The sequence below is a fragment of the Pteropus vampyrus genome, unplaced genomic scaffold (assembly GCF_000151845.1).
Source record: "Pteropus vampyrus isolate Shadow unplaced genomic scaffold, Pvam_2.0 Scaffold39, whole genome shotgun sequence".
Classification (NCBI taxonomy): Eukaryota; Metazoa; Chordata; class Mammalia; order Chiroptera; family Pteropodidae; genus Pteropus; species Pteropus vampyrus.
The window spans coordinates 9,251,520-9,266,947 of NW_011888820.1; the positions used below are offsets into that span (position 1 = coordinate 9,251,520).

The 15,428-nt window shown below is 36.2% G+C and overlaps 1 protein-coding gene across 1 annotated transcript in view; it reads left to right on the plus strand.

Annotated features, from left to right (window-relative positions):
- The first annotated feature begins 2,788 nt into the window (after window positions 1-2,788).
- GRAMD2B (GRAM domain containing 2B) overlaps window positions 2,789-15,428 on the plus strand; it is a 114,714-nt gene continuing 102,074 nt past the window's right edge. Inside the window, exon 1 of the mRNA XM_023529598.1 lies at window positions 2,789-2,928. Within this exon, the coding sequence (XP_023385366.1) occupies window positions 2,804-2,928 (125 nt within the window). The 5' untranslated portion in view covers window positions 2,789-2,803. The remainder of the gene's footprint in view (window positions 2,929-15,428) is intronic.

The window sequence follows — 15,428 nt, forward strand, 5'->3', positions numbered from 1 at the left end:
GCAAAGACCCGGTCAGGGCCATAGATGCAATTTAGAATTTATTTTTAGTGAAATGGGAAATCACCAAGAGGTTTTCAGGAGGAAACATGCTCGATATTTTTTTTTTTTTTTAAACATCATCTTGGCTCCTGATTGTAGAAGAGACACAAGCTGAGTTTATGAGATGCCCATAGCAGGTTTTCAGGTTGATGAGATGGCTATAGGAGGATTCCAGTTCCTTTACTTGTCTGAAGTAGCACCCAGGTGGTTTATGAGGAGTTAGTTACCTAAGCATTGACGTGTTACATATCTATTCTGTAACACAAATGAAGTGAGAAGTAGGTTTTAAAAGAATTATACACTAATTAGATAATCACATTGCTAACTGTATTTATGACTTCATCTCCAATCATTTTGATTTGTCCACATCATGCAAAATCTCTGAACTTGCATTTCTCTGGCTGTTAATAATAAAGGCAGTAAAATGAGAGTTAATATGTACTAAAGCTTTCACCCATAACTCAAAGTTTCTAAATCAGCAAAAAAGATCTTCACCAGTGATCACAAGAACCTCAGGCTAACTTTCTTAAAAACAATAGCTTCTGGCTTTGCCTAATTTTGTTCTTCAACTATAAGGTTAAGCAGTGAAGATAAACAACAGAGCTTTGCTGAGGGCCTTTTCTCATCACCGTTTTGCAGAGAAGAAAACTGGAGTTCGCGGACGCTAGACCCTTAGCGTGTCTGAGGGCTCCTAACACATTAGGCATGAGGCAGGATTGGAAGCCAGCTTTGTCTTACACTGAAGATGTGCTACCCCTTCAGTGCAAAACCCTGGAGTGCAGTCAATAGAGCGGTGAGAAGACGGATTTCCATAACAGACCTGAGAAGAGTAAGTGTTGGGTACTGCTATAAGCTTTGTGTGGGGAGGCTAAGAAGGGGAGCGGGAAGACTGAAGGGGAGGCTGGGAGGGAGAGGATGTGGGGATATGATGGCAACAGTCTGTAAGCCTACCAAATACGATTTTGAGATCTTTAATAGAGGTCATCTACCCTACCCTATAGCTCCTTTTCCTTAATTTATGACAACAGGTCTTTGACGCATATTAGACTACTATCTCAGAAATTCCACTGCACTCCCTATGTTCCCCCTGCTCACTTACTAAAACTAAAGATACTCTCAAAGTTCCATTCATTTAGCTCAAGCAGTTGACATCAGCTCAAATATAATTGCACCTTACTCTACTAGTAATATAAACATAGGATCAGAAGCAATTAGTTATTGCTGCATAACAAACCATTTCAAAACATATGGGTTTAAAACAATTGTTTATTATTTCTCATGAATCTACAGGTTGGTGGGTAGCCTACTGATCAGACTGAATAGATTTTGGCTGGACTCAGTCATGTGTCGGTAGTCAGATGGCAGGTCACCTGGGAGCTGAGTGATCTATGATTGATGGAATGACACAGCTCTGCTCCATGTGGTCTCAAGTACAGCAAGCCCTAATTCAGACATGTTGTTATGGTGACCACAGAGAAGCCAGAGAGCGAGCAGAAACATGCAAGTCTTCTTGAGGCCTAGACTCAAAATCGTCACATCACTTCTGCCACACTGTACTGGCCAAAGGAAGTCACAAGGCCAGCCCAAATCAGAGTGTGCAGGGACTACAAAGTTATCTGGCAAAGGATACATAGAGGCCATTAATTTAATTGAGAGCATCAATGCCTCCAACCTAACACAAGATAAAAGAACCAAATTTTATTAAAAGAGTAGGAAATAGAAGATAGAAAATAAAAGTTATTTGCATTCTTAATAATCTCACACATGGAAATCTCTTATTCTATAATCTAGTCTTCAATTCAAGTAAATTGTACTCTTCCTTCTCATTTGCAACTCTTCATCTTAGTATTTCCTATACAAGTAAATCATCTCACATTTGTTTTGCAATAGTCTTAGATTAAAATTAATTAAATACTTTAAAATATTTAATCATTTGAGTTCAGCCAGTTAGATTTTTGTTTGATACAGAGTAAAAAAAAAAAAAAAAAAAAAAAAAAAAAAAAAAAACTTTAATGCATTTTATTATTCTTCTAATTACTGTGCAACTTTAATATTTGCATTAATGACATGGTAGAACAACTAAAATGAAGAAAAAATTAAAAAAAGATCAATTTACCCATGAATTTAACTTGTAGCATGACAGGTTTATCATCACTATTTATTGAGCCTTCACAGTGAGGAAAGAACCATGATGAATACAGTATAAAACATGTTTTTTTTTAAAAAAAAAAGCGTATTCTGATTATGAAAGATAAGACATGGATGATAAAATATTTGTAATATCATTTAATAATGAATATCAAAGTTGTTGTGTTGGATATATTTAATTTAAATAATATATAGTCATATATATTTATGAGTAAACTGAAGACCATTTAGGGAGAATTGGGGAAGCACATACTCACTTTCTTCTAAAGTGAACAAAGACATCAAGATTGGACTGAGACATAGGTCATCATGAATGAGGGGTCATTGAAAATGACCCCACACTGACATCAAGATAAGATGAAGCTCTTGAGGTGAAGAGATAATATTATGTTGGGACTCAAAATGGCCATCAAATGACCATAGAATGCCTCTGTGGTCACTTGCTGACCTACAGATGTGGGTTTCAGGTATCCCTACGAGCAGACGTTAAAAGAGAAACCTTCAGAAGAGCAGGCCATTTGGCTCAAAGGGCTGTCATTGGCCAGATTAGGAGTCAACTTGAAGTTCCTCCCTGGTACTCCCCAGAGTTTCTGGAAGATCAGCTGGCCTCTAGAAGATGTGGAGAAGACAGAAGGCCCTGCCAGCAAAGGGGAGCATCCAGCAGACATTCCAAGCACAGCTCATGACCTGGAAGAATGCACTCCTGGGGACAGAAGTGAAAATGGATCCACACCTGAAATTGTAAGTGACAGGTCTCAGACCTAGGAAAAAAGTTGAGAGTAGAGCGCTGCCTCTTTGCTATATGAAAGGTCTTTTCTGTATCTCAAAGATAGAAAGTCTCCACATGGAAGAGGTCTTTGGTTGTCCAATGGGGGCATTTTCATTGTTTATCATCAAGGGTATGAAAAACAAGAGTAATCCCATATGCTTTATTGCACTCTGGAACCTGATACGAGTGCATTTTGCTTATAGGTTCATTGCATAAAAGAACAGGCAGGGTTTGAGGTTTTCATGTTATTCAAGCTGAAGAAAAAGAACTGAAGCAGAGAAAGACAACGAGTAATGCTAGCAAAGGTTCGAAAAGCACGATTGCAATCTATGACTCAATTTGTTCAGGAGAATTCTGTATTTCCCAGGTATGGGGAAATGGAATTATAACACACTTTCACTGTCACACTTGCCGTGTCAACTCTTTAAGTTTTGGTTTTAAGTTCCTCTTCATCTAGAAAGATAGGTTTGGTTTCAGGTTCGATTTCTTTGACTTCCTCGTAAACAGACACTATGGGTTAGGCTTTTGGTTTTTTAGTTTTTGGGTTTTTTTCTGGTTTAAATTGGTAAAACTACTAGCAGAGTACCAGGTATATATAGAGGCATTTTTTTTTAAAATCTTTTAGAATTACAACTACAATTGCTTAAATATCTCTCAGTGAATCTTATCTTCCAAAGAAAGAGAATTTTATTGGAAGGTTATTAGACTTAGCCAAGACCAGGCACAATAAAGAGAAGGCCTCCAGAAAGACATTTGAAGGCATAACCATAAGAACATATGAACGCTGTGAAGGCAAACACTGTGTGTGAGGTGTGATGGGAACAGAAAACATAATATTAAATGTAAATGGGCTAAGAAAACTAAGAACTATGAGCTTCGTTTTCCTTTCGGGGAGACTGTGTATAATAGTAGAAAGACACAGAGCTTTCCATTATTCTACAGACCTGTCTTTGAATCCAGCTCTGTAGCTGTTTAACTGAATGTGTGGACAGGAAAAGAGACAAGTTCTCTTGAGTTGGGTTTTCTTGTCTCCAGAATGGTGAGAAATAGACTTATTTTCCTAGCATTATTAAGAGGATTAAATAAGTTTCTATATGTAAAGTGCCAGGCATAGAGATATTACACACACACACAAAATAAGTTCCCTTCCACTCTTTCTCTTCCTCCCTGAAAACCTAACAAGAAACACTGGAATACCGTTTCTCAGAGAAACAACCTATGTCTCCAAAGCCCCCATGATGGCCCAACCCAATCATCAAACCCCACACAACTTACAGAGTTTTCACAGATGCACAGGGCAGATGTAGAATTCAAACCTTGGTTTACCAGAAATTTCAAAATAACTTCTGACCTCTCTGGCCTAAATGCTCATGTGGCTGTGGAAGAGTTGGTAAGTATCTGTATTTGTGTTTCAGTCTCAGCTTTGTCACTCACAAGCTGTGAGACATGGGAAGAGTTCATTAAACTCTCTGAGCCTCAGCTTCTCTTCTGCAAAATGAGATGATAACTCCTCTATGGAATCATTTCCAGCCTTTTGCACAAGCAGGTTAAGAAGCCTACTGTTATCACCACAAATGTGGTGACCTTTAAAAAACTCAGCCAAATTGGCACCCAATTGGTCATCATCTGAATTTTTGCTAACTAGTAAAGAATTGTTCATTTGTTTATTAGCCATGCGTATTTCTTCTTCCACAAATTTCATGCTTATGACCTGAATCACGTCTTAAAAGATCCTATGAGATAAAGTCTCAAGAGTAAATTATCACAGACAGTATCACTTCAGTCACCTATTCTGAATTTGTCCCAGCCTCATTGCTCCTCACTGATTTAAAAAATTGCACGATGAATGTTAAATTGAAGAAATGTAATCAACAATAACATAGAAACACATTAGTATATGAATCTTTCTCTCTCCCTGTATTTAAGAGATGATAGTTTGTACTCTTCTAAATGCCTGAAGATTTTGTAGAGAATCATCCTTATTAGTCTTTTTTTGTTAATACCATTGTTACAAACAGGTGAAATAAACTACCACTTAAAAATGTAATTTCAGGATTATCAAAAGAATAAAGGGAAAATATCAAAAATCCTGGCCCTGGACTTATATAGACGTTTATAAAAAAAGATAAAAGCACATGTCTTCGAAAGTAACAGTGATGATCAAATTCACCAAATTGTGAATAAGTTTCTAATTATATTGTTAAAAATAATTAGTTAGCCAGAAGTAAACCCTAACATTTGTTGTCAATTCACTTTCAACAAAAAGGACAAGACGATTCAATAGGAAAAGAATAATCTTTTCAACAATAGTGCCAGAAGAACTGGCAAAAGAGTGAAGTGCCAGGACAACACGCAAAAGAATGAAGTTGGACCCCCACCTCAAACACACAGAGCAATTAACTCGAAGCGGATCAAAGGCCTTAGACTTATATAAATGCTAATACTATAAAACTCTTGAAACATTGGAGAAAATCTTCATGACTTTGGGTTAGGCAATTATTTTTTAGGTAAAATACCACAAGCACATGTGATAAAAAAGAAGACGATAAATTGGATATTATCAAAATTAAAAATTTTTGTGCTTCAAAAAACATCATCAAGAAAGTGAAGAAACAACCTACAGAATGAAAGAAAATATTTGCAAATCGTATATCTGATAAGAGACTTGTATCCAAAATAAATAAAGGATACAACTCAATAATAAAAAGTCAAATAACCCAATTTGGAAATGGGCAAAGGATTAGAATAGATTTCTCTCCAAAAGGTATATTAATGGTTAATAAGCACAAAAAAGATGATCAATAGTATTAGTATTGAGAAAATGCGAATCTAAAACAGAATGCAATACCATTCCTTAGCCACTAAAATGGCTATAATCAATAAGAAAAAATAAATAAAACAATGTGTTGGTAAGCATACAGAGAAACCAGAACCCTCATCCACTATTGGTTAGAAGGTAAAATGTTGCAGTAACTTTGGAAAACAATTTGGCAGTTCTTCAAAAAGTTTAACATAGCAACATCGTTTTTATGTATAAAACCAAGATAATTTAAAATATATGCCCACACAAAATTTGTATCACAGATTTCCATAGCAGCCTTATTCATAATATCCAAAAAAAAAAAAAAATGGAAATAATCCAAATAACCATCAGCTAAAGAATGGATAAATCAAATGTGGCATACTCATACAATAGAATATTATTTGATCATATAAAGGAATGAAGTACCTATACATGCTACAACATGGATGACCCTTGAAAACATTATGCTAACTGAAAGAAGCCGGTCATAAAAGATCATATATAGTATGACTCCATTTATATGAAATATCCAGAATAGGTACTTTCTCTATATATAGATGAGATATAAAATGTCTTGTCTATATAGACAAAAAAAGCACATTAGTGGATTAGTGGTTGCCCAGGGCAGAAAAGGGGGGAAGAAGGAGGATGAAGGGTAACTCATAACAAGTGTATAAGATTTCCGTTTGTAGCTATGAAAATGTTCCAAAATTGGATGATGCTGGCAGTTGCATAACTCTGTAAATATGCTAAAAACCACTAAATCATACACTTTAAACAGTGAGTTTTATGTTATATAAATACCTTAAGCTGTGTTTAAAACTTTTAAAAATTTACTTTAGATAAGTCCTTATGTTTTTATTATAAATGGTGGTCATAATAATTGTAACAACTTACTGAGTGCTTATTATGTACCAGGAAATATTCAAAGCCTTTGTAAGTATTAACTAATTTTCTTTCCCAACAAATGTATTAGGTAAATATTATTATTTTTTCCATTTTACAGATTAGAAAACTAAAACTATTAAGTGGCATCGTAAAAATTCAAACATAGAAGCGGTGTTTTCAAATAAAATATGTACTCGCCCTGAAATCCAATAGCAAAATATGGGGAGGAAATCCCTGAATGTCAGAGAATTGGGGAAATTTTGAAACATCATAATTAATGACAGAGCCTAAAAAAGTTAATGCCTACAAAAAAAAGAAAATTTGTTACTTCACGCAATACCAGGGGAAGATGAAAGGTTCTATGTAGATTATGTGATCGTGTCCCTCTCTTGTCCTGTATAAAGATAATATTAAACACAGATGGGCTATTACTGTGAGTCCCTGGTATGTTTTCATCCTCCTGTGAGTTACAGAAGGACTTCTATAGAGCAGCACCATGTGAAAAGCAGCCAGATTGCTGGGCCAGGAGTGAAGAGAAAGAGAGGAAGGCAGACCAAGCTCTGCCAATTATTACTTATGTGACTTTGGGTCGGTCATCTAACCCTCTGGGCATAAATGATAGATCCATAACATGAAGTATCTTTATCAGATGCTTCCTAGGGTCCCTATTTGTTTTAAAATTTCATCTACCATCATTAGTTTCTACACTAATCTCAAAAATATCTTGCCCAGTGTTATGTTTGCTCCCAAACAAATCTTCCTCAAACCTATTTCGTGGAATTCTCCAAACATATCTTTTCTGCTTCTCTATCAACTACTCTGTCCCCTGGATTTCCAGCTGGGAAAGGGGAAGAGAGAACTGAAAAGATGTGTCTGTTTGTTCCTTACTTTGAATGGTAAGACCCCTTGAACATAATAAAAATCCATTTAGATGTATTTCCAGTATTACCAACCTCTTTTGACAGTCCTTTAGAGTAGAACATAATTTTGATGACGCTAAAATGTTTGTTGTGATTATCTCTGGGAGCTGAGAATGACAGATGATTTTGTAATTTTCTTCTTTATATTTTATGTATTTTGTTTTATAAACAAAAAAAAGTATATTTTAAAAACCTTATGACACTACATTTTAAATACAGTTAATGCCACTGAACTGTGCATTTTAAAACAATGAAGATGGTAAGTTTCATGTTATGTATATTTTTCCTTATGGGTACATTAAAATCATGTAATACTTATAAATACTTTTCTGGACATAATCACCAATTTGTATAAAATCAAACAGAGGCAGATCATAACTACTATACAATTTGTCAGATTATAATGCTATTTAAATCAAAGAATACAATTATTTAAATCTGGTGACTCTGGGGCCAAATTCATACATTTTACCAAACACTAAAGTTGGATGTTTAAATATTTATAGTGGTGTGAGCAAGTCTGCGTGTACTGGCTCAAAAGAGCTAATTACCAGCATCTCTTCCCAAAGCTTTGTTCATTGGCATCACACTGGTAGCTGAAAATCAGCCATCGTGGGAGTATTTATACTCTGGAAATTGTCAAATGCTATAAATCAGAGCTCGCCATGGCACCCCCTTCCCCAGAAAACCAGTTTACCAGCACATCATTGTTTAAATAACTCTATCAATTGACAGAAATTTACACTAACCGAATGTTTAAAATCAACTGTCTCAAATCATTTTATAAATTTAAATAAATGCAATTGAGAGCAGTGAAAAGACTTGCCCAAGTGAGTAGAAGGCCTAGAATAAGAACTTGAGTTTTCAAATCTCTTTCCCTTATATCACAAAGACCAAATGCACAAAAAGAAAAATTGCCTTAAGTCTGATAATGGCATGTTTACTGAAACTGCAAGATCAACTTTCTAATCTTTCTGGAGGCACAAATCCCTCTAAAGTCACCAACTGCTGCAGATAATAATAGTTTTCTGTCAAGGGCAACATGTCAAGCAGTCTCCCTGCATCCTCTCAGAGAAAGGCTCAAACTTTAAATGGGGAAGTAACCTTCTCTCTTATCTTTATCATAGAAACCACAGAATAAAGGAGCTGGAGGCAAGAGGAAGGGACTTTAGATATGATCTAGTCCCTTAGTTAGACTCGCATATTCTAGGTGCTTGGCTGGGCCATTAACCTCGATGTCAACATTCCATGGGCCCAAATTGTTACATTTGCTCTCCTCTGAGATTAAGTCTTTCAGAAGCCACATGCAGACACACAGCTGATGTCACATTCAGAAAGGAGACCGTATCTTTCAACTACATTATAGTAAGATTCCATTCAACTTCAGTGAAAATATACCTAGTTCAAATCATAATCTTTCTCCTCCTCATCATCAATAGTATTTTCTGAATGCTTACTATGTGCAGGCTTCGGCTTGAATTTTACATTATTATCAAGTCCTCACAATGGCCTTTTGAGGTAGATACTATCATCACTACCATTTTTACAGAGTCTTGGAAACATCAGGTACCTTCTAAAGTAACACAGCAAGGAAATAATGTAGCTACTCTCCCCGTCCAGGCAACCTGACCCCCAAGCCCATACTCTAAACCACAACATCACACAGCCTACTCCAAGAATGTAGGTACATTCACATTACACTTAAACCCTGGTTTTCCACGTATGGCTATTCTGTGATGAGGTCTGAATCTCCAGGTAACTTCACCAGACCCTATGTTTCTTTGCCCAAATGGCATATTAGTGCTTAGAGTATACCAACTAACTTTATTAATACTAGCCTGAACACAGCATAATGTAGCAGATAAGTCTTAAAACATAAATATTTAGAATTTTACCTAATTGTAGAGAGAAACAATTTATTTATAAATAGAAATTTATATTCCATGCCTCTGGAAAGCTCAGTTTTGAAGCTCTGTTTATCTGCTGTTTTCAGTTCAGTCTTATGCCTCAACATCCAATTCCCAAACCTCTAGGAGTAGAAGGAAAATATACAGGCATGAATTCCCCACCTCCTATCTAGCATCAATAGGCATATTAGTTCCTTAGTTGTGACCTTCAGAATAGTCAGATATAATAACCAAAGGTAGTCATCATTGCACAAGACTAAATTCTTAGAACTATCTGTGGACCTTGTTTTATTGAAGAAAAAAAATCTTACAGTAAAACTTTAATGACCAGGCTTTAAGAAAAGAAAATTAGAGATAGAGAACACTTTCAACTACACCTAGGCCAGGGGTTTTAAACTCAAATGCAGGTAATGAGAACAAGTGAAACAAAGCAGACAGAATGAGCAATGAGGAAGACTGCGGACTGAGGCAAACTGCAGGGTTCAGCCAGGGGGGCACTGCTAAGTACCAGTGAACTATTGCCATATTCTTGCCAGATCTGATTTTTCAGACAAAGTCAGTTGACCATATTTTATAGGAAATGTTAAGAAATTTCTACTTACAAAACATAGCAAAAGCCAAACAGAACATATCAGCAGGTCAAATCTAGCCTAACATCTCTTCATTTGGTAGAAGACAAAAAAAGTCTAGAGGTGTTAACTGAACTTACCAAGTAGGGGAGCCCAAATTTGTTATTCTTTTTTCTATGTCAGACTCCCTTTTACAATCTCTATTTATAAAGCTATAACACTGTGACTTATTGGAGAGCATCAGAAAAATTAGATATTTCAATCATGGGTGGTCTTATTTATAATTGCCTGTTAGTTGTCAGTTTTTGTCTTGTTTGGTTTCGTCTCTTTTTTATTTATTTATTTTATTAGTTTCAAGTATACAGTACATTAGTTAGACATTTATATAGTTTATGAAATGATCCCCTTGATTACTCTATCTTCCCTCTGACTCTACACAGAGCCATTACCTTACTACTGACTGCATTCCCTATGACATGATCCCCATCCCTGTGACCCTCTATCAACTACTAATTTGTATTTCTTTAAATCTTCACCACTTTCTCCCAGCCCCCAACGCCCCTCCCCTCTGGCTGTCACCCAATTGTCTTCTATATTTGTGGGTCTGCTTTCAATTCACTTGTTCTTTTTGTTCCTTAGATTCTGAATATCAGCGAAATCATACAGAATTTATCTTTCTCTGTCTGACTTATTTCACTCAGCATAATCACCTCTAGGTCCATTTATGTCATTGTAAATGATAGGATTTCATTTTTTATGGCTGAGTAATATTCTATCATATATATGAACCATAACTTCTTTATCCAATCATAATCACCTCTAGGTCCATTTATTTCATTGTAAATGATAGGATTTCATTTTTTATGGCTGAGTAATATTCTATCATATATATATGAACCATAACTTCTTTATCCAATCATCTGTTGATGGGTATTTAGGTTGCTTCCATATCTTGGCTATTGTAAATTGTGCTGCCATGAACATAGGGATCCATAGATCTTTACGAATTATTGTTCTGGTTTTCTTTGAGTAAATACCCAGAAGTACAATTGCTGAGTTAAAAGATAGATCCATTTTTAATTTTTTGAGGAACCTCCAGACTGTTTTCCATAGCAGCTGTACCAATTTGCAAACTCACCAACAGTGTACGAGGGTTCCCTTTTCTCCTCATCCTCACCAACACTTGTTGTTCTTTGATTCATTGATGATAGCCTCTCTGACAGATGTGAGGTGATATCTCATTGTGGTCTTATTTGCATTTCTCTCATGATTAGTGACATTGAGCATCTTTTCATATGTCTATTGGCCATCTGTATTTCCTCTTTGGAGAAATCTCTGTTCAGGTCTTCTGCCCGATTTTTAATTGGATTGTTTGTTTTTATTGTTGTTGAGTTGTATGAATTCTTTATATATTTTAGATATTAATCCCTCATCCAATGTATCATAAGCGAATATCTTCTCACATTCAGTAGGTTGTTTTGTTGATGGTTTCCTTTGCTATGCAAAAACTTTTTAGTTTGATGTATTATTTCATTTATTTCCCTTACCCAAAAAGATATATTCAAAATTACTAGTAGCAATATTAGAGAGATTACTGCCTATGTTTTCTTCCAGAAGTTTTATGGTTGTGGGTCTTACATTTAAGTTTTTAATCCATTTTGAGTCTATTCTTGTACAGTGTAAGAAGGTGGTCCAGTTTCAATTTTTTGCATATATCGGTCTCATTTTCCCAATACCATTTATTGAAGAGACTGTCTTTACCCCATTGTATATTCTTGCCTCCTTTGTTATAGTTTAAATGACCATATAGGTGTGGATTTATTTCTGGGCTCTCTATTCTGTTCCATTGATCAATATATCTGTTTTTATGCCAGTACCATGCTGTTTTGATTACTGTAGCCTTGTAATATTGTTTGATATCAGGTAGTGTGATACCTCCAACTTTGTTCTTCTTTCTCAAGATTGCTGTGGCTATTCAGGGACTTTTATGGTTCCATATAAATTTTAGGATTATTTGTTTTAGCTCTCTGAAAAATGCTATTTGTATTTTGATAGAGGTTGCATTGAATCCATAGATTGCTTCTATAGATTGATGTTGATTCTTCCTACCCATCAGTACAGTAGATGTTTCCATTTATTTGTATCCTCTTCAATGTCTTTTTCAATGACTTGTAATTTTTTGAGAATAGGTCTTTTACTACCTTAGTTAATTTGACTACCAGGTATTTTATTATTTTTGATGCAATTGTAAATGGGATTGTTTTCTTAATTTCTCTATCTGAAAGTTCATCATTAGTATATAAAAATGCCCCTGACTTCTGAATATTAATTTTGTATCTTGCTACTTTACTGAATTCATTGATCAGTTCTAACAGTTTTTTGGTGGAATCTTTAGGGTTCTCTATATATAACATTATGTCATCTATAAATAATGATTGTTTTACGTCTTCCTTTCCATTTTGGAAAGTAATTTTATCTTTTAACCTCAGTTTCCATGGAAGAATATAAATAGTCTCTGCTACCTTTATTTTAGTTGTATTTTAGTTGTCATCATAGAGTATTCTTTTATTTTTCAGTGTTTATGCTCTTTTTATGCATATAGTAACATAAACGTCCTACTCTAGTTGTTTATCTTTGATCACCTGGTCTTCATTTTCATTTTTATACATAAAAATGAAAGTTGTGGTAAAGGCCAGGAGTGCCTTGAGCAGAGGCCATGTCTAAATGGTGAAGTAGTCAAATGGGTCAGCTCTGTGCTGATGTAGATTGCTGCAGGGCAGCCAACTGCCATTCATCTTAAAAATAAAGCCATCAGACAAAATTCACATTTGCTTTCAGTGATTATGTGCAAATCAGAACCTTATTCCTGTTCAAACATAAAGTCCAAAAAATAACTACTAGCAAATTTTGAAAGGTTCAGTATAGGCAATTCCTATTAAGAAGTGAAATTCAAGGGGCAAGCCACAGCTAAATCCTGCCCTCTAACAGTCTTAGGTTCCCTCTCCCACGAACATCTATAGCTTAAAACTTGAATGCCCCGAGGGAGGGCATGAGCACTGCACTTTTCTATCATTCCCTGCTGGTTTCTCTCCCCATCTTGTAGTTTTACATACCTTTCTGGACCTTGAAGGCACTTGAATTTGTGACCCCTGCGCTAGACTTTCTGCAATTTCATCTTTAACACAATTTTTTATGATAAGGAATTAACATCTTACATAAGAGTTGCATCAATACTGTTTCCACTACTTCAGAGCTACTTCCCATGGATTGGTACTTGCTGCCTAAATGAAATAACTATATCACCAGATGATTGCAGTAATGAGCCAACTCATCTCCTCCTGCTTCCTTAAAGCATCGTCCACATGGCCATCAAACTAATCTTTCATCATTTTATTCCCATTACCGACAAGATAAAGCTTAAACTACCCACTAGCATTCAGGGTCCTTCATAATTCAGACTCCATCTAAATGATCAAACTTATTCTCCTACTTCACCAAGACAACCTCTCCACTTTCATGCGCACACCTGACCCATGTCTATTTATTTGCTCATGAGCCCTACTCCCTTCCCTTTCTGCCTTTCCAAAGTCTCATTACTCAGGGCTAAACTCATACTCCATTAGGCTTTTCTAAAGCATCTCAGTCTCAGATGATGGGGCCTCCTTTTAAATATAAATGATCAGGGTGAGGTCAGAAGAACGGTGGAGTGAGAGATGACCCTAGATCTCTCCCCATGAAATAACAATAAGCTAAACATCTAAAACTCAACAAAAAATGCCCAACTTGCACACCAGCACATCTGAGAGTGGGATCTGCACATAACAGCTACCACAGGTCAGAACCTCAAGTGTCAGCTGGTGGACTGAGAGAAACAAAGAAGCTGCCTCTCACAGCCGGAGCTCCCTGCAGGAGGAGGGAGAGGAGAGAAGGTGCAGTAAGTTCCTTGAACAGTCCTGCCTGAGAGAGCTATTTGCTCCACACAGCCAGTGGCAGGGCCCAGTCATCAGGGCAGAAAGCAGAGAAGTGGGGATGGCAGAGCAGCACGGAAGGCAGAGAAACAACAGTTGATTTTTACTAGCTGAGGTAGCAAAACCAAGGCTGAGCTGCAGCCCCCATCCCCTAACCCAGAGGGCACCTCCCCCATATCCTCCAAGAACAAACACGGCGGAGCCTCAAGTGAATCTAAGCAAACATTACCGAAACTGTCACTAACACTGACAGCGACCGAGACTGCGGAGAGCGAGTGTGATTAAATATCTACAAGGAAAAAAAAGTCATTATTAAGGCTCTATATAAAGAAGGGATCCAAGAGGCTTAGATGCCACCTACTGAAAACCAAAAGAAAAGCACCTTCTTTGCAACAGGCTAAAGAGAGACCTTTATATAATAAATCTTTCTGGGAAAAAAGCAGAATACACTTCCATTAATGCCCAGGAAGAGAAATAGTCCACTAAACACCATGAACAACCAAGGTGACAAGGCATCCCAGAAAGAAAGAGAAAAATCTCCAAAAAATAAGCTTAAAGACATAGAAATATGCGACTTAAATGACAGAGAATGCAGGATTTTACTTCTGAAAAAACTCAGTGAAAACCGAAATAATTCATATCAACAATTTCAGGAATTGAAAAAACAAATAGATGAGCAGAATGAGTTCTTTAGCAAGGAGATTGAAACCCTCAAAAAGAGCACAATAGATTTTCTTGAGATAAATAATACACTGCAAGAGTTGGAAAATGAAATAGCAAGCTTGGGAAATAGAGTTGACCACATGGAGGAAATGATCAGTGATATCGAAGACAGAAACCTAGAAATAAATCAGAAGGAAGAAGAGAGAAACCGAAGAATAAAAAATAATGAAAGAGAAATACAAGAAGTAGCTGAAACCATCAGGAGAGGAAACATAAAAATAATGGGCATTATTGAAGGTGAGGAAAAGGAGCAGGGACTAGAAACCATTTTCAGACAAACAGTTGACGAGAATTTCCCAAATCTAAGGAATGAGCTGGAGCCTGGAATTCAAGAATTCAACAGAAAACCCAATTATCTCAACCCAAAAAGGCCTTCACCAAGATACACTGTATTAAAGTTATCAAAAATCAACGACAAGGACAGAATTCTCCGGGCAGCCAGGGAGAAGAAAACGGTAACTTATAAAGAAAAACCCATTAGTTTATCTTTGGACTTCTCAGCACAAACCTTACAAGCCAGAAAGGAATGGAATCAAATATTTAAAATATTAAATGAAAGGAACTACCAGCCTAGAATAATATATCCAGCTAAGCTCTCCTTTAGGTACGAAAGAGAAATTAAGATCTTTCCAGACATACAAAAATTGAAGGAATTCTCCACTACGAGGCCTGTACTACAGGAAATACTGAAAGG